At 35.4% G+C, this 20,183-nt stretch overlaps 1 protein-coding gene, 1 long non-coding RNA gene and 1 other non-coding gene across 5 annotated transcripts; all 3 read left to right on the top strand.

The window, feature by feature from the left end:
* Nucleotides 1-296: 296 nt before the first annotated feature.
* LOC125208275 lies at nucleotides 297-3,503 on the top strand. Of its 2 annotated transcripts, none has more exons than XR_007174079.1 (2): nucleotides 297-591; nucleotides 2,689-3,503. It is a non-coding gene; the product is annotated as an uncharacterized LOC125208275 (long non-coding RNA). The 2 variants fall into 2 exon arrangements; XR_007174080.1 differs by having other exon boundaries at nucleotides 297-686.
* An 8,709-nt stretch (nucleotides 3,504-12,212) lies between these two features.
* On the top strand, nucleotides 12,213-15,281 carry LOC125208271 (ADP-ribosylation factor 2). 2 transcript variants are annotated; one of them, XM_048107855.1, is made up of 7 exons: nucleotides 12,213-12,361; nucleotides 13,417-13,585; nucleotides 13,758-13,828; nucleotides 13,996-14,115; nucleotides 14,676-14,794; nucleotides 14,889-14,970; nucleotides 15,061-15,281. In XM_048107855.1, the coding sequence occupies exons 2-7, from the start codon at nucleotides 13,438-13,440 to the stop codon at nucleotides 15,064-15,066; spliced, it is 546 nt and encodes a 181-aa protein (XP_047963812.1). In that variant the 5' UTR covers nucleotides 12,213-12,361; nucleotides 13,417-13,437; the 3' UTR covers nucleotides 15,067-15,281. The 2 variants fall into 2 exon arrangements, with proteins under 2 accessions (XP_047963812.1, XP_047963811.1); XM_048107854.1 differs by having other exon boundaries at nucleotides 14,889-15,140.
* On the top strand, nucleotides 14,513-14,605 carry LOC125208697. Its single transcript, XR_007174179.1, has one exon. It is a non-coding gene; the product is annotated as a small nucleolar RNA U19 (small nucleolar RNA).
* Nucleotides 15,282-20,183: the final 4,902 nt, after the last annotated feature.

The raw sequence follows: 20,183 nt of genomic DNA, 5'->3' as shown, positions 1-20,183 counted from the left end.
AAAGAGAGAGAAACAAATCCTTGGAGTTGGAGTTGCGCTACTACACCAAAGAAAGTCCGAGGAAGTTTTCCGTCTTCTCCAATCGCTTCCGCTATGGATCGCCAAGGTATATTTCGATCCTATTAAGTTTATGGTTTTACGGGAAATACATGATGTTCGAAGATCTTGCTTTATTTATATTCAATTATGTATTCTTGAATATATGATGATAATTTATATTCAATTATGTATTCTTGAATATATGATGATAAATAATGTCCAGCATAATGCCCCAAAAATTGTTAACTAAAAAAAAAAGAAAGGAAATTTATGAAAACAAAGGAGGAAAAAAAAAGAATAGAGGAAAGGTTGGGAGAAAGAAAAATAATGAATCTTCTAGATTTTTTGGCTATGACTAAATCAAGATAGTACTTATCTCTTTCATTCTTTCCACCGCACACATTTTGCAAAATGAAAACAAAGAAGGAATCGTTCTCTCCCTCACACACACATAGCATCTTCATCCAGTCTACTCTCTCCATCATGTGAGCCTTTAGCTGTGATTACCTCTCCGGTGTGACGTCCCTGCTCCGCTGGCCTCCTCTTTCCCAGGTGACCATCTCAATCTCCCTTCTCAACTCATCTCCATGGAAGTAGGATTTAAAGCTTAAAGTTCAACACCCAAATTCACTACTTATGAAATTAAGGTAAGAATCTATTAAAACTTGCATTTACCCTCAGCTAGGCATGATCTAGAAAATATAATTGGATGAAACTGAGTCCTAGGTTTTCTATTTGAGAAGGGCCGAGAATAGCAGGGCTTGAATTCGAGAATAATTACCTTGTTATGCTGAAATTGGTAAACCCACGCAGGTGTGTTTTTATTTAGTTTAGTGTGGGTGATAATTTTTCTGCCACAACTGACTTACGGCCAGATTCCGACAATCTTAGATAAATAAATACATAGTAAAATAGGTACCGTTTGAAAGCTAATGTCAAAACCTTTCCAACGGTATCTTCGGATTTTAATTCTGACTTCAAACGAGAAAGTTATGGCCCTCCGAAGTGACGGCGCCGAGTCTGCAAACATGGGTTCCTGCGGGAATTATAGCAGGATTTGGCTGTTGTTTGATGTCAAAATATTATGTTTAAGGATTTCAAAGCCCTATAAGGTATGAGCTACTTGCCTAAGTCCTCTATTTTATCGTTGGTTGTCTAATGAAGGAGTAAACGAGTCATATTTCATAGCATGCTTTCGCCACAGCTTGAGTTCCAATTTTGGTGGATTTGATAGTTTCCTACGCCTACTTTGAGAAGTGAATAGTATGAAATTATTAAGTATGGTGTTTGAATGTTAGGGACAATATAGAGCTCATCAATATGACTTTGTAGGCTTGCTTTGCTAAATTGATTGCGCTTGAGAATTTACATTTCTTGCATAATCTAAACCTAGATTCCAAGGAAGATGTGTTTTTGGTATAAGATAATTTAGGACGGCCTATCCCTAAATGTGAAAGTTGATGATTTTACATTCAAAGCATGGTTTAGTGAAAGAAACTAAGGAGACAGCTAGTGCATCATGTTATGGCAGCGTATTTCGACTTCAGTTTAACCAAGTCAATGACCTCATTTTCTTACCAAATTTTAAATGAACATAGTTTTATGTGTCTTCTGCCATGTGACTAAAATCTAACTTCAACCGAGTTAAAATGAATTTATAATGATTTTTGTAAGTGGACTGCCCCAGTCCGCCGGGAAATGACATAGAGAGGGAGTAGGAATAATGTGATTCGTGTGTCAAAGGCATTTTGGATTTCGAGGTAGTATTCTTGCGATAGCTCTAAAGTTCTTGAATTAAATTTATGTTGTTGCTTATAGAATATTTCGTGTTAGTCGATGAAATAATATGTGATTTATAGATGTTGCTTATGACATGAAATATGAGAAATTTTAGGTACTTGATGTTATTGATAGAGTTGGAACTTAATCTATTTCTTTGATTGTGATATGGCGTGCAACTAGTTATTGATGTGTTATGTTAGAAATTTTGGAAATAAGTAATTTGATGAAAATGGTACAATTGGCATGCCATAGCCAGCAGTGCTGAATTATCTGTGATTACTCGTCTTCTGGATAACTGAAGCGAGGATCGTCTGTTATCTGATATCTGATCTGTGGCTGATTTGCGCCCTAAATAGGTGGTCTATGCGGAGTCCTCTTGAGGACCGAATCCGCTTTTGCATCTGATTGGTTCGTGTACCCTAGTCTATCACTAAGCACTAAAAGGGGCTATATGTGTTTGAATATGTGAAAATGTTGGTGATCTGCGTAGGTGTTTCATATGTATTGGTGATCGAATAATATTGTCATATATTCTGTGTTTCACTCAATTATTGGTATTATGTAATTTATTTTGTATTCTCATATGTGATTTACGAATTTGATACATGTTTATGAATCTGATAAACTCCACTAGATCATAGTTGGACGACATAAATGTAAGATTCTACTAATGTTCATTTCCGATATAAAATATACATGCCTGGAGATGGAGATGGAGATGACGATGATGGTTCTGCACTGTTTTCTTAATTAATAATCGTGTAAATGTATAGGTTGCATAACGTTTACTTTAACTCTGAAAATTAGGCTCTAATGTTGAGTATATTATTGAGCTTGTTGAAACTCACTCCTTCCTCCCCCCTGCAGATTAAAGGGTCAGACTAGCTCTTTTGTTGTTCAGCTGTTCAAGTCAGGTCACTAGCCAACTCTTTTGCATTTGGGTGATTCTTTTGAATTAGTTAGAGGTGGCATGTATAGAAAGTGTAACGTTTCTTTTACTTCCAAAACTTTTGTTAAATAAGTATATTTTGTAAATAGTTATGAGTTATCCATGTTATAAATATATACACAAGACTTTTGGGAATAAGCTTACGGTCTAGTTCTAGACTGACATTATATAACAGTTTTCTAGTTTGCCAAGTAAAGGCAAATAAGATATTTGTATGTGCAAAAAGGGGATCTTCTATTAAATCAAGATTTGTACCAAAATGTGACATTATTTATTCGATTATTAAAATAATCGGATAAAGGGTGTTACAAGTTTGGTATCAGAGCCTAGGTTTAGGCGTTCCTAGGCTTTTGGTTTGGTTAAAGTTAGTTTAGAACATGCCACATAGGATGTTAAGTCGTTTTTTATATCAGTTACCCTATGTCGCTACTAATACAGATATATGAGTTTTTCAAATGGGAATTTGACATATTATTTAGTCTAAAGGTTGCCAAAGTACGGGATAGGAATTCCCGTGTGATTGAGAAAGTGGTTATATGGGACTGGCCATCCGATCGGTAGCATCATCTTGAGTGAAAGATTAAAATGCTTGTAGGATGATGAGATTAGAAATGGTCAAAAGAGATTATTTTGTTGTGATTTATAAATGTGTTGGTTTATGGATAAGAATGTGATAATGTCTGTGATTTGTATACATTGTGCGTTCAAATAAAATGTTGTGTGTTATATGGTATGATTGGTGGATCTAATCTGGGATATATACAGTGTGTTGGGAGGATATGATATGTGATATAAAGTGTGAGGGAGGATATGATACACGATATATGGTGTGATGGATGGAAATGACATGTGATATGTGGTGTGGTGGAAGTTATTAATATGTGATACGATTGATAAGTGTGTCTAATTGAAGCCTATGAAAGTTTCCTCGAGATCTGTGTGAAATTAAATGAATAATGTGATATAAAAAATTATATGACATGGTTCATATATGTGACAGATGACTTCCAATAGGCATATGGGAGATGTATTTATATGATAGATGCCCTCATCGGGCTACTTATAGTGTTCGTGTACCCGTGTCCAGCACTAAGCAGAAGTTGGGGCTGAATGTGTTATCTATATTGAGAGATGATAGTTGTGCTTTAACATTATTAGATGGTTATGGTTATCTGAAAGTATAATATTGCGTTGACTGATAAAATAAAGTGATGGGCATAGAGACAGTATGGGTGTTATATTATGTTATATGTGTTATTTATATGTGATTCAAAGATGTGTCTAAAATTATTCAGAGTGTGGCGATTATCTCCAAATCTATATCTTGTGTTGATTGATATGTAAAGTGATAAGTTGTCAGGATAATATGTTACATTTGTACTATTGCAACATGTATTATTTTGGTTGCAGATGACCTTTCATTATATAAAATGGTTGGTGATTTAAAAATAAAATATATTATGGGTTGTTAGATTTTGATGAAATTATTTGGGGGGCTTAGGGTTGGGGTTTCAACCTTTTTGTATGAAAAATTAGTATTGTTTCAGTTAGTGGTGAGCAAAATAATTAAAATTTGAAAATTGAATCTAAACCAAATTGAAATTTAAAATTCGATTCAGATTTTTTGAATTTTTGGTTCGATTCCATCAAATTAATTTAAAAAAACATCCGATGTTCAGATGGATATTTTAAAATACTATGTATTCCAAAGTACTTATAATTCTATACAATATTATATTCATATAATAAATATGGTATCTGTGAGGGCAAACAATTCCCACATTTGAGAAAGAACAAGACTTGCAAGTGAATAATGAGCTACCCCTATTCCATTAGTATGAGGCCTTTCGGGGAGTACCCCAAGAGCAAAACCGTGAGGGCTTTGCCCAAAGCGGACAATATCATACTAATGTGGAGTTTGGGTGTGCACCACCGAGACCCTACAGTGATGCTGAATATTTGTGGTCTACTTATGGTTTGGGCCTTTGTATTTAATTGTTTTGGGCTAGTCCCAATTGGTTAAATGCTGAAGCCCAATATTGTGTATGGGAAGCCCAATCCGGCTTGACCCATTACTTACCTTGACCACACTGATGCTTGCCACGTGAGCTCTCACCCGGATCCTGCTTTGAGGCCGTTGATCTTGAGCTGTGTTTGTTTAGTGAGAGGCCGGCCTCTCACTTACCCTATTCTGATATTCACTCTCTCTCTTTCACTCCAGAACTCTCTCTGTCTTTTCTCTTTTTTCTCTCTCTTGTTTTCAGGCGACTTCGCTGGTGAACTCCTCAGATATTTGGTTTACACCGATTGATCCTTGTTTTAGTGGGTTCTATCGGTTTAGATCTTGAGTTTGGAGACTTTCTTGGTTTCCATTAGAGTGCTTGGAGGATTCTTACCAAGGGTTTGAATCTGGTGAAGTCTGGTATTCAAGAAGTGAGAACTTGTGAGGATCTTGTGGGTTTCTGGTGATTGCGAGGTGTTCTGACAGTTTGTGTGACAATCGGTGTGGCTAGGGGTTCTGACCTAGCATTCGACGGTTTCTCTCTTGTGACTTGTGGTAGAAGCGTGTGGGGAGATCCTTGGCTTAGTGTAGTCACTGTTGTGACCTGAGCCATATCCTTATTGTGCTGTCTTAGTTGCAGTTACTTGTTGTTACTTAGATCCGAAAGGATCTTGTGTTAGTATTCTAACTTGTCTATCTTAAGTGTGCAAGTTCTAATTGGCAAGGACTCGGATTCCAGATTGGTCAAGAATCTGGAAAGAGTTAGGGTTCCAATTAGGGTTACAATCTGTAATAGCTAGACATCTTATTGTTGTAGATTACTTGTAATCTTGTAACAACTCTTGTACTTGGCTTGTAACTTCTGAGATTAGCCATCTCAGAGATCAATCAATAAAAGAGGTCCCGGTAATTAGTGAATCCGGAGTAATCTGATCCCTACAGTGGTATCAAAGCCCTAGTTCAGGGTTGGGTCTGTGTGGCTCGGGGTTCGGTGGTTGAGCTTGCAAGTTCTCCAATGTCTCTGCGTGAGCTCGACCAAGACCTGTAGTGACTGGTTGACCTGTAACATGAGGCACACATGTGGTCTTGGTCTGGTGGTCTTGGTTTGAGGGGAGGATTGTGAGGGCAAATAATTCCCACATTGGAGAATGAACAAGACTTGCAAGGGAATAATGGGCTACCCCTACTCCATTAGTATGAGGCCATTTGGGGAGTACCCCAAAGCAAAACCGTGAGAGCTTTGCCCAAAACTGACAATATTATACTAATGTGGAGTTCGGGTGTGCACCACCGAGACCCTACAATATCTGTACATATAAAAAGAGAGGTTTCTAAAAGTTTACTGAAATGCTATTTTAGCAAAAAAAAGTCTATTAGTTATAATTATTTTATTGATTGATTATTAAATCTCTAAATTTTGCAATTACTATTAAACAGACTTGATCTGAAAGTCAGAAATATTACTCATTAAGCTCATTAAAATTCATTAATAAGAAGAATGCTAAAAGGCTAAACGCATTGTATAAATATTAGCTTACCAAAGGTCAAAAATATTTGTAAGACATTAGGTTCATTAAAAGTCATTAATAAAGAATGCTAAAAGTCATTCAAATTGAAAAGAATACAAAACGCTGCCTGCCGTTACATTGTAATATTAGCTTAAAAAGAAATTTTGAGGTTCTATAAATGGAGTACCAATTTCATTATGAAAAAAATAGTGCGAATCATTTTTGGGAAGTATATAAGGTGTGTATTGTCTTCTCTCTCGACTTTTTAGGATCCTATTTACGGTCTTAGTTTTTTTTTTATTTTTTATAATATGTTTGTTTTAAATTTGAGTTTTGTTATCTTCCTTTTTTTTTCCAATTTAATATATTAATTGTTATTGCATAACAATAAAATATTACAATTAAAATTAAAATCATGTGCACATGGACACATAATATTACCATAGTGTATGTGGTTGTTTCTTAGAGCATCCACAATAGCTGACTAGCCGGCGCCCTAGCCGCCAGCGAGCAGCTAGGCGCTCGGCTAGTCTACAATTGCGGTAGGCGAGACGAACAGAGGAAAAAGAAAAGCCCGAGAGATCGGGTGTGGACTAACCGGCTAGCCGATCGACAACCGCTTATTGCCCGGCGAGCGATCAACTAGCAAATTTTTTTTTAATTTTTTTTATTTATATATATTTACAGCTCATTGCACTTCATTTTTTCAATATTTGATAAACACTAACAATTAAAATGAATTAAATTGGAGGCTAGGGCATTGGCTAGACTGTGGGAAGGTTATGACATTGGCTAGGCTATAGGAAGGACATGATGACATGGCAGAAGGAGTTTTAGGTTAGGCTATTACTAGGCGATGACTAAGGCATTCCTATTGTAAATGCTCTTAGGACATCTATAATTAATAAGAGATGAAAAATTAGTCTTGTTCCAGTTAGGGGCGAGCAAAATATTAGAAATTTAAAAATTCAATCTAAACCAAATGAATATTTAAAATTCGATTCCGATTTTCTGAATTTTGGGTTCGATTCGGATCAATTTTTTAAAAAAATATCCGATGTTCCGTGTTCGGATTAGATATTTTAAAGCACTATATATTCAAGAAATGTTCCAACCTAGTATTTGCAAAAAAAATGGAATACAAAGTTAGTAAAATAAGCAATTTTGAAATACTCCTAGTTAACTCAAATACAAATAAAATAATAGGAGTAAATTTTTTATAAAAGTCAATAATTTTGGGGCACTTTTTAAACGTTTTGGTTGTGCTTTTACAACACTATGTTTTATTTATTCATGAATTCATTAAAAGTAAATCATTTTTGTCAGTAATGGTGTTTTATAACTAAAACTTTTCTTTACTTTTGAATTAATCATTATTTTATAGTAATATGGAGGATTTTATTTTTTTAACTATTAATATCCTTTTTATTGTGTTTTCTATTATAAATATACACAATAACGAAGATGAAAGTGTTTTTTAACAAATATACACAATAACAAAGATAAAAATGTAAGTCAAAAGTCAAAACAGTCCAATTTTATAACTTTTTCCAATATTACATCGACTGAATGAATATGTATTTTTTCAATAAACTTTAAAATTTGAATAAATATAAATATAAAAATAAATTAAAAATATACACAATAATAAAGATGAAAAAGTGTTCTTTAATAAATACTAGTATCACGCCCGTGCTATGCACGGTCCATTTTATTTTCTTCAAAATATAAAATATTGATTTGAAATAAAAAAAATAATATTATTATATGGGTTAAAATCATACATTGTTATAATTATTTGACCTTTCAAATAATAAAAATAATTTTAATTGATATATAAATTTGTAATTAAAATGACATTGTTTAAAAAAAATTAACTCTCCTTTTATATATGGAGTTATAATTATTTGACCTTTCAAATAATAAAAATAATTTTAATTAATTTTTAATTAAAACAACATTTTCTTAAAATTTTCCAAAACTACCATTTTATATATGTATATATAGATATATTCTAAATATCCAACAATAATAATTATTTTATAAAATTATTTCAAAAATTAGAACATTTTTTGGTAAATGACTAAAATATACTACCAAAAAATTGAAAATCTCCAACTTTGTAGCATATGAAATGTAAAATTAATTTAAGATATTGTGTATCAAAAGATATAATTTAAGATTGCACCGGTGAGACACTTCTTAGTCGAGCTTCATTTCATTGCAATATAGTGACCCTATACACTAAAAACCCAATTCTTGAAACCTAAATCATAAACCCTTAACTGTAAAATATACTCAATTAGATTATAATTTTAAATTTAGTTAGGCAGTTTTTGTAAATATTTTCAAAACTTCCCTTGTATTATTTAAACAAAATACATGAATTACCATAAATTTAATAAAAATGTGTTGCTTATTACAATATATCAGAATTAACCATTAAAATTAATAATGGCCACAAATAAAAAATGAAATAATAATTAAAAAGAGCGAACTATTATTACTACACATTCTGAACGAAACTAAGCAAACTAAGAATTAAAAAATGTCATTTATGTAAAAGAATATAAGAAATTATAGCACCTTTTCATGTGGCAGAAGCTAATTAATTTTCGTGAGAATTTCATTCTAGTGTCAAGAAATTGAGCTTAAATACAAAAATGTTAAAAAAAATGACCAAATTTATAGTATTTGAATTTGATTAACTAAAATGATAATCTACAAAAATTTAATAGTATTTGAATAGTATTCAAGTCTATAACAGTCTAACAACGTATTTAAATAGTATTACAACTCTTGTACAAACATACTAATAATATTGCACCGGTGAGACACTTCTTAGTCGAGCTTCATTTCATTGCAATATAGTGACCCTATACACTAAAAGCCCAATCCCTGAAACCTAAATCATAAACCCTTAACTTTAAAATATACTCAATTAGATTATAATTTTAAATTTAGTTAGGCAGTTTTTGTAAATATTTTCAAAACTTCCCTTGTATTATTTAAACAAAATACATGAATTACCATAAATTTAATAAAAATGTGGTGCTTATTACAATAAATCAGAATTAACCATTAAAATTAATAATGACCACAAATAAAAAATGAAATAATAATTAAAAAGAGCGAACTATTATTACTACACATTCTGAACGAAACTAAGCAAACTAAGAATTAAAAAATGTCATTTATGTAAAAGAATATAAGAAATTATAGCACCTTTTCATGTGGCAGAAGCTAATTATTTTTCATGAGAATTTTATTCTAGTGTCAAGAAATTGAATTTAAATACAAAAATGTTAAAAAAAATGACCAAATTTATAGTATTTGAATTTGATTAACTAAAATGATAATCTACAAAAATTTAATAGTATTTGAATAGTATTCAAGTCTATAACAGTCTAACAACGTATTTGAATAGTATTACAACTCTTGTACAAACATACTAATAATATTGAAGCCTTTACAATCCGGCTATGCACATTCACACACAAATGGAAGAAAACAAATTGATCTTCATCATCTTCGGAATGAAGCCGGTGGTCGAGGGATGAGCAAACATCCGGCTATGCACATTCACACACAAATAGAAGAAAACAAATTGATCTTCATCATCTTCGGAATGAAGCCGGTGGTCGAGGGATGAGCAAACATGGCTGTTTTCGGTTGCCTCTGCTCACTTTAGAATTCGCCATTTATCTTTTTTCTTTATCTACTTGTGCTTGTTCTTGGGTACTCTCTGTTTCAATACGGAATCCATTTATTTATATAGAGCCAAGATGGTGTAGATTAAAAGTTTTAGCTTTAATTCCCAAAATAATAGTGCATGCGTTTCTTGCTTAATTGGAGTCTGTTGGCTTTCCATATTCTTTGTGAATAATGGCTTTTTATATTCATTTTCAATTGGAGCCTTTTAATTATAATATATACCTGAAATAATAATGTGCATGTGCAATAATAAATAGTCCACGATCTGCCGGTTGAGATATATACTACAAATTAATTAACAAAATTAAATTTATTCTAATCATTCTAGAGTTCAAAATTGTAATTCCATAAATACCCCCAAAACTCCCCTTTTATATATGTATAGATACACAGTAATAAAGACAATAAAAGTTAAAATAGTCCGATATCACAACCTTTTCTATCAGTACATCGACTAAATGAACATGTATTTCTTCAATAACTGTTAAAATTTAAACAAATATAAAAAAATTGTGATGAAAAATTGTACTACTCAGTTCCACAATAGTTGAGTCATTTCATTTTTTACATGCATTTTAAAAAAAATGATGATACTCCTTTCGTTTCCTCATAGTTGAGTCATTTTCCTATTGTTTTCTCATAGTTGAGTCATTTTTCCATTTTGAGAAACTCCCTCATATCATAGTTGAATTATTTCTATATATGGTAACACTTTTTCTTACTCTTACTTTACTCTCTACTTAATTCATTTTCTATTTTATTATTCTCTCGACTTTTTTTCTTTCTCTTACTTTTTTATCCATTTACTTAACATACCGAACATCTACAGTATTTCTTAAACTCTGTGCCGAAAAGTTTTGCCTCAACTATGAGGGGACGGAGAAAAATAAATAGTTAAAGTGAAGAATGAGTAAAGTAAAAGAAAGAATAATATAGAGAATGATCTTATATAAGTTATTCTCGCTCTCACTTTACTATTTCTCTGCTTTAATTATTTATTATTCCCTCAGTTCCAGATAGTTTGTCTCAATTCTCCATTTCGGTCTGTTCCACATAGTTTGTCATATTTCACTTTTTACTCCCTCCGTCCCAAGGTATTAGACCAACTTTCCTTTTCGGGATGTCCCAACATATTAGACTCATTTCCTTTTTTAGCAAAAAGCATCTATCTTATTTTATTCTCCACCTACTTTTTTCTCTCTTCTCTTCCCTACTTTTTCCCTCTCTCATACTTTACTCTCTCCACTTTAACTATTTAAATATCAATTCCTTAAATCATGTGCCCAAACGAAGTGAGTCTAATACTCCGGGATGAAGGGAGTACCATTTTTGGTAGTGAGTCCCAATATTCCACTAACTCATCCATACTCACATTTTATTATAAAGTGTATAAAAGTAGGACTCACATTCTATTAACTTTTTCAACTCACTTTTCTTTACCTTTCTTAAAATTTGTGCCCGATCAAAATGAGACAAACTATCTAAGACAGAGGGAGTATCATTTTTTTCCAAACAAGTGCAGAAATGAAACGACTCCAACTACCGCAGAATGGAGGGAGTATTGTATTTGGTACAGTAGATTTTTGAATTCTGGCATTAGACTTTCAGGTTTCAAATTTTCGAATTTTTTGTATTGGATTTTTTTATTTTTATACTTTGTATGCAATTTTGGATTATTTGGATCGGATCGGATCGAATTTGAATTTTCGGACAATTCAAATCGGATTCAATTTTTATAAAATTTTAAATTTTCATATCGAATCCAATTGGGATAAAAAGAATCTGCTTTGTAATGTGACCTGAATATCAATAATTAGATTTATTTATTGAAGGGGAATAATTTTCTTTATCGTTCATTTCATTTTCAAAACGCTCATCAGAAATACGTGATTCTGCAATTACAAAACAATGAGTCAATGACTAAAGAGGAGAAAAAGGAGACTTGGTCATGTTAAGTTAATTACATTAACAAACTTTGATTAAGCAACAATATTCCATCGACAATCTAGAAAGCAGAGATCCTAATCCAGCCAATGATGCTCGTTATGTCTGTGAATTATAAACACCATATATGAGTAATAAAAAATGACGTGGCAAGATCCTATTCACTTGGCCAGCTCAACCCAGTGGAATCGACGGCGAATAATTTATGAAACAGTGTCATTCTTGAAAGGGCAACGCTGTTATTTTAGACAAATTCTGGTGGCAGTATAGTCATTTAGTGGAACATCCCAGGGGGGCATTCCAGTATAAATATCTGCAGGTCGAGTAAAGGAAAATAGAAAGTTTTAACAATTTGTTCTGAAGCAGCTGTGCCTGTTTCTCTGCCTACACTCTCTACCACCTTCCCAGATCTATCGTTTTCTGGTACGTAAATTTTTGAGATCGGATGCCAATTTTTAGATCTGATATAGCTCGAATTTCTTATGCTTGCGATCGTGTTTTTCCGCTTCAAAATCTTCTGTGTGGAGAGAAACATCGGAATTTGGGGTTTCTCTGATTTGTTTTGGTATATATGAGTTTTCCAATAAGTCGGTTTATGTTACTTCGTGTTTTCTATGTAATTGCAATTTATGTTAAGGTTTTATTCAAATATGCGTTTGATTTTGATTCAGCTAATTTTTGCCGGAGTTGATAATTTCTGCTTTCGTATCTCTCGTGATCTCTGATCTGAAAGCTTTTTTTAACCTAATGATCCCGATCTGAAACTTTTTTTTGTAGTTTGAGAATTTTGGAAAATATTTGGAATCGGTTTGATTGGTTCAGTTATTTGGGGGATGCGTTTTGATTGCATATGGCTCTATATTTCATAAAGATTGTGACATCAGAAATTCTCGGAGCGGTTGCATGCCGATAATTTTTGGATCAGAAATAAATTTTACAACTGCGTTTGGTTGATTTAGAACTTATAAGATGCAGAACATATTGCTGCATGTTAGGTGCTCATTTGATGGGTACATTTAAAAATGAATTGCCATTAGTGAATTGTTCCATGCATCTTCAGAAGTCTAGGATGCCTTTCGTTTGAGAATCTGCACCTTAGAATGACATATTCTATAGATTTATATACTTAGAATGATGCAATATTAGGAAAATTATTTATACTTATTCAATTGTAACATTTTAGCCTGTTCTCAACGTTGATTGTGGTTTACATGTACAGTCTTGTTATTCGCTAATTCATTCTTTGCAGTATTCGTTATAGTTTAGGTGGCTTAGAATTAGCCATAATATCATATATTTACTGCTTCAGAATTCGTTCTATACATATTTAAGTATGGTTAATGCACCTATTCAAGTTCCATATTTGTGTGACTTGTTAGCTTAAACTTGTATGCACATATAAATGTGAATGTTAAAACTGGCGGGAATCTTGCTTCGTACGTATATAAATCACCAACTTCCATCCTTATGATATGCAGGGACCTAAGTAGAAAACAGAAATGGGGCTGACATTCACAAAGTTGTTTAGCCGGCTTTTCGCTAAGAAGGAGATGCGCATTTTGATGGTTGGTCTTGATGCTGCTGGTAAGACCACCATCCTGTACAAGCTCAAGCTTGGAGAGATTGTCACCACCATCCCAACTATTGGTATGCTTTATCCTTTGTGGTGCTCTACTGGAACTACATTAACTTCTTTTTGTCTTGTTTATACATCTTTTCATTAAGACATAGTAGAAGCCTACCTAATTTGTGGAATTTGCATTTTTGTATCGAACAATTTTCTGGTATCAATTTCTCTAGGCTAACCATTTATGTGCAGGTTTCAATGTGGAAACTGTTGAATACAAGAACATCAGCTTCACTGTGTGGGATGTTGGGGGTCAGGACAAGGTGGGACTGATGCTTTTTAACGTTTCATTTGTTTTTCTCGTTTATTTGTTGAAGTAAACAGATACCAACATCCCAATTTCTTATATCTGTAATCTGTATCGGTAAGATTATAGAATTATCATTTAAGCTGTCGTGCTCGTAGTGACATGTTATCTACTTTTATTCAGATCCGCCCATTGTGGAGGCATTACTTCCAAAACACACAGGGTCTCATTTTCGTGGTTGACAGCAATGACAGGGACCGTGTTGTGGAGGCTAGGGATGAATTGCATAGGATGCTAAATGAGGTAATAATCCTTTCTATACTATGTCCATGTTACCTAGACGACATAGTGTCATAAGATTAGTTATCATTCAGGAGAAGTCATGCAAAGATCGATGTTTGATGGGAAATTTCCCTCAGATATTTACTTGATGTTTTTGTTGGGGATTTTTTCTAATCAGGGGAAATAACTTTTTAAAGGAAATTCTTATAATCCAGTGAAATAACTTGTTAAAATCTCACAGTTTTCTATATTTCATTTGCTTGTCATATATGCAATGTTGGAAAGCACGCAATTGAGTCAAATATTGTCAAGTTGTATCATTTCTAGTGTCATTGGTGTATGGTAACTTATGGAATGATCTAATTCTATGTGCCTCTTTGAGTAGCCTGGTGAATAGCTGCTTAAGCTAATTTGTCATCACTGGCTTAGTTAGGAGGCCAATAATAAATCAAAGCATTTTGAGTGGATTGTTGCATTCTACCAACTGTCCTCCAAGCAGCTTTGGACATTACCATACTGCAAACTTGTGAATTATTTGGATTAACACTGAAAATATTCTGATTTTGTTTTCTCCTTCTCAGGATGAGCTGAGAGATGCTGTATTACTTGTATTTGCAAACAAGCAAGATCTTCCCAATGCAATGAATGCTGCTGAAATCACCGACAAGCTTGGCCTGCACTCACTGAGGCAGCGTCACTGGTATGCATTTTCACCCTATTTTGGTTGGTTTGTTGTAATCCCAAATGCTTTTGAATTTGCTATTCCAAATTTTACCCCAATGTGTTGCCTCCAGGTACATCCAGAGCACCTGTGCCACCTCTGGGGAGGGGCTATACGAGGGGCTGGATTGGCTCTCAAACAATATTGCTAACAAGGCAAGTTCTTGAGATAGTATCATGTTCAAAAGTATATTGTGCAGACTTTTGATGACCTTATTTGATCAATCTGCGACTCGTTTGTTACAGGCTTAAGTGTTCTTGGGAGTTGCTTGGATAATGCGTGCAGCTGTGTTTTTCATACTAGCCTGTGTGGGATGTTTTGGTTTCAAAATTTTTGAAAGTGCTTTAGTACCCTGTGAAATGGCTGTGTAAAAACTAAATGAAATTGTTTCATATGTTTGCGGTACACTAGTTCTAAATGTATTGCTACATTCATTCATAAAAACATATTAATATTGTCTGCTTCACTGCCCCGACAACTTGGTAGTCATATTGGTAGGTGTGTATGCCCCTGTTTTCCGTTTAGTTGTGGCATCTTTGCTCGAAATATCGACTAGAATAAACTTTACCTTATTTCTTAGGTGACTTCCGTGTGTCTGAATACCAACTTATAGATAGATGATCTCTGTTTTCTAGTAGTATTTGAATTGTATTCAAATATTATTTTATTTCAACCATTTACACTAAACTCAAATTTAAAAGAATATTTTCTATATTATGTGTTTTTACTCACAATTTGAAAAAAAAGTAGTTTAGGTTCAGCGTAAATGTAAAGATAGGTATTTTGCACTCAAAAATTTTAAATGGGATTAGTTTTGGAGAACTATTGGAACTAATTAGGAGTACTTATTTTATTTTAGGTTTTAGTGTATCATTGGAGATAGTCTTTGTAAATTGACAAAGTAATTATATTTTCATTATTTTGAAATATTTCTGTAATCGAACTGGTGTATGATCAGAGTAATTTTTGGGTATTAGGACGGGTTCAAATTGTTGCTATTGCCTGGGAGTAATTTTTGGGTATTAGGACGGGTTCAAATTGTTGCTATTGCCTGTATTTCTCGAATATACAGTATTGAGTATACCGACTAGTCTTATGTATATGGAGTAGTATAAAAGTTCCTTCCATGAAATTGTCTAAAATAAAGGATTTACATAACTAATACACAAATAAATACAGTCTTTCACTTTTTTTATGTAGTACTAAATGAGGGAAGAGAGAGAAAAAAAGTTGAATAAATACTGTTAGTGATGAATGAGCTTTATTTTATTAGAGATTTTTTTACTGAAAGTAGAATTGAACTATTTTTGCAAAATAAACTAAATGGAAAAGTATATTTTCATGGGATCAATGAAGTATTAGAGCCAGTGGCGGATCCAGGATACGAAATGGGAGGGGGGGAAATAAAAAGTCAATCCATCCACGAAAAATAATCTCATCTTTCCATTTGGCTCCGTCCATAAAAAATAGTCTCATCCAAAAATGAAAATTTTCTCTAAAATACTTTATCAGCTTTTACTCTTTCACTCTCATACTTTATCCACTTTTTTTCTTCTTCGTTATCTTATTTTACCTTATTAATATCTATGCCATTCACTTTTCTCATTAACTTCAATAACATTAGAATACGTTGATCGCAACAACTGACTTCTATCAGTATCCATATATTGAAAACGTTTCAAGATTCACTCGATCAATCATCTTTTATCGCATTATGCAATTTTACAGCAGAGCATACTCTTTCAACCAAAATAAAACTATGTTTTTTCGAAAAAATTTTAACATTTACCTAATCAAACAAAAAAAATACTACCACACAAATACATCAACTTAGCAAATAAAAATGCTTAATTGACACCCCCACGACACCACACCAATTGGCAATTTCCGTTCACTCCTTTCTACAATATTTAAATTGGATACTATTACCAATCATTCCAAATCCCACACCGTGTATATCCTAATTCACCACAAATAATTTTTTTCTATCCTAAATACTAACTCCATCTTCAACAACAAATTTTCACAATGAATACCACAATTAATTTGTATTAGTAAGTATTTTATTAGTAGTTAGATGTATATCAAAATTAAATTCAGTCGTATTTATTGGATTCACACCAATAACTCATTAACTTTAAACCTTTGGTCCAGTAAAATAGTAAAATAGTGGTAAAGCCCAAGTCATTTTACTATATCCCTTTCTTCCCCACTCTACATTGCTATGTTTCTTTGTGTTCAATCTTTTTAATCTCTTCTATGTTATAGAGGCTAGAACAACCAGATCTAGTAATGCTGTAAAAAACTGATTTTTTCCACATAGAACTACTGGCACTGGGTGATTCTTCTCTTCCTCGGGGCGATTTCGGAAGCCAACGAAGGGGGCGGCCATGGAATATTTACGTTCGGTTACATGGTAAATGGTCGCCGGGGAGGGGCGGTCGCCCCCTCCTGCCCCTCCCTGGATCCGCCACTGATTAGAGCATCTCCAATAGCGGCCACCAGCTAGCGGATTCGCGTCGTTAGCTGGTCGGCTAGCCGAACTATTGGAAACGGCCTGCCGCATTTCGGCGAAGAAACCAACGAGCGCACGCCGATTTGAGGGCGCTCATCAATGCGCTGGCCGCCATTGTGGCGTGCCGATCGGCGAGCGCCCATTTTTCATTTTTTTTTTGAATTTTTTTGAAAAACTATATATACGCGATTTTAGTTTCATTTTCATTTGCACCACTTGTTTTCTCTCTCTCTAAATTTCTGTACAAGAGCAACATCGAGCGATGGACAACAACAACGAGTCCAGTTCGGCGACGAGCGGATCTCAGACTCTCACGGGCACCGTGGGATCTGGATGGGGCCGATGGGCGGGCGAGATGGGCCAAGGGTTTAACGTCCCTTGGCAACAGTTGATGGGGATGATGGCGGGAGCGCAGGGGGGGATGCAGTGGGGGATGCGGTGGGGGATACCGGGTGGGGGTAGGCCGGCGGCGGGCGAGGCAATGCCAGGGTGGAGAGGTATGCCCCGAGATGCAGCAGCAGATGCTTTACCCAGCGGATGATGGGGATGATGCATGTATGGCGGGGAGGGATGCATCACAGATGATGGGGATGATGCATGTACGGGCAGGGAGGGATGCATCCCGGGATGCAGGGGTCACCGGGGGGGGGGGGACACGGTCTATCGTCCCTCTCTTGATTTTTTGACGGCTTCGTCTCACACGTCGACCCAAGTGGAGACGCAGTTCACTGAGGATGACCTTTTGTCATTGCATGAGATGGAGATCGATATCAGGGAGGCGGACACTCCCGTTCCAGCGGGTCGGGCCGCGCGAAGAAGAAGAAGTCCAAGGGGAAGAGCAAGGTGGTCGGAAAGTCGTCGCAGCCCGCTGTTCACGACACCCTCACGCGGAGGAAGTGGACGGAGGATGAGTACGTCGGCGTGGCCAAGGCGTGGTTGTCGATTTGCGACGATCCGCTGGTTGCGAACAACCATCGGATCGTCAACATGTGGGCTAAGATTAGAGCAGCCTACAGGAGGAACTGCCCGCACGAAAAGGACTACATCGGGGAGGAGTGTCGGAAGGGGTGAGAACGCATCGTGGGTCGCGGTCGGCCGATTTTCGGGTTGTACACCAACGCCCTCCGCATGCCGACTAGTGGGCGAATGAGGAGGACGCCCGGAGGATAGCGGAGAGTCAGCTTCCCTTGCCGGGGACTTATAAGGGAGTTCACCTTCGGGGAATGTCTGTCTCGGTGCTGAAGGACTCCGAGAAGTTCCCGGCGGGGTGCGACGCTCGGGTGGCCGAAGAAGCAGAGGCTGAACTATTCCGGCGGACATGCGGGGCAGCTAGCCGGCGGATCCCACGACCTCCCCGGATGCTGAGGAGTTTCCGTCCCTCCATCCTTTGCTCGTCACCCTCGCCCGGTTGGCCAAAAGTGGGCGCAACGGCCAGCCGAGGGGAGGATTCCCCCCTATCGCCCTAGGAGGTCATCTCGGCACCCCCCTAACGCGCGTACACCTTATTCTCGCGTCAAAAAACGGAGGAACGGATGTACAAGGTCTTCCAAGAGTGGAGGGCCGCAACTGACCCCACGGAGAAGAGGTTTCTTCAATCGATGCTTGAGAACATGCAGGTGGATTTGGATCCCACGAGGGCACTGGTGGGGGCTCAGACGCGGGCTCAGATATCCCGGGTGGCGGTGGCGACGATGAGGAGTAGAGAGCGGCGGGGGCTCGTGTGTGGAAGCCCGTTTTGTTTTTTTAAAAAAATCATGTTTTTTTTTTATCTATGTACCTTTTTTTTAATGAAATGAATAAATTTTCCCGTATATGTCTCGTAAATTTAATTCCGTAATTTATCGTAAATTTAATTCCGTAAATGTAGTTGTTTTTTAATTATTTTTATTGCGGCTAGCCTGTGGCTGGCCTTAGGCTAGCCTATTTGAGTAAAATATTGATGTGACAAGTGGAATTTTAGTGTTGATGACGTAGCAGGGAGAGAGAGTGGCTCGCATGTAGCTGGCCTATTGTCACTGGAGATGCTCTTATCATGAAAATTACAGGCCCTTTTCATTGGAGATGCTCTGTCAACTAAAATAGTACTCATTTGTACTGAGTTTCTTTTTCCAATAAAGTGGGTTTTATCTTCTACTATTCATTTTATAGTATTAAAATTTATGTTGTTCATTAGAACTATTTTTTTGAGCAATATAAAATTCATGTAAAAAAGACTTAAAATGGATGGATATTATATAAGAGAGATTGAATTGTGAACACTAAAGTTGAAGTTGAAAGCCAAATGAGACTACGTGTGGGGATCCTCTGCTGTTCCTAATACAGAGGAACAGGAAAAAAAAATGAATCGATATACAAATAAATAAAATGAGCTATTGTGTAAAATTGCACAACAGATCATCCTAACCCATGAGACTACTTTATTTGTACGTGCAAGTGGGGAATCAGATTCCCATTTCCCACTGCCCACCCCAATTTGATATAATTCCCATTTCCCACTGCCCACCCCAATTTGATATAAGTCCTACTAGAAATGTGATCAAATGAAAACTATATATATAATGAAAACTCATAACTTTAATCCTAGCCACTAATTAATTCTAATCAACGATTGATATTATTCCAGATTAAAATGTCAACAACTTATCTCAATTTATCAACGGAGGGTATAATAGACATATTATAATATGGTGAATCATTTAATCCAGATTTGGTCGTTCTATTAAAGTTTCAATTCCTCCCCTCATTTCAATTTTTTTCCTTTTCTTCGTTCTCTCTCCTTTTCGTCGAAAAAATTGCTTGAATTTTGCGTTGAAATTGCGTTGATTCTTTGTTGATGTTGAATTTTATGTTGAG

This window comes from Salvia hispanica, chromosome 2, assembly GCF_023119035.1.
Source record: "Salvia hispanica cultivar TCC Black 2014 chromosome 2, UniMelb_Shisp_WGS_1.0, whole genome shotgun sequence".
Taxonomy (NCBI): Eukaryota; Viridiplantae; Streptophyta; class Magnoliopsida; order Lamiales; family Lamiaceae; genus Salvia; species Salvia hispanica.
This window is presented reverse-complemented; position numbering and strand designations above follow the sequence as displayed.

Coding starts and splice junctions, on each gene's coding strand:
- LOC125208271 (XM_048107854.1), top strand. CDS start 13,438: ATGGGGCTGACATTCACAAAGTTGTTTAGCCGGCTTTTCGCTAAGAAG. Junction 13,586..13,757: donor CACCACCATCCCAACTATTG/GTATGCTTTATC, acceptor ATTTATGTGCAG/GTTTCAATGTGGAAACTGTT. Junction 14,116..14,675: donor TGCATAGGATGCTAAATGAG/GTAATAATCCTT, acceptor TCTCCTTCTCAG/GATGAGCTGAGAGATGCTGT.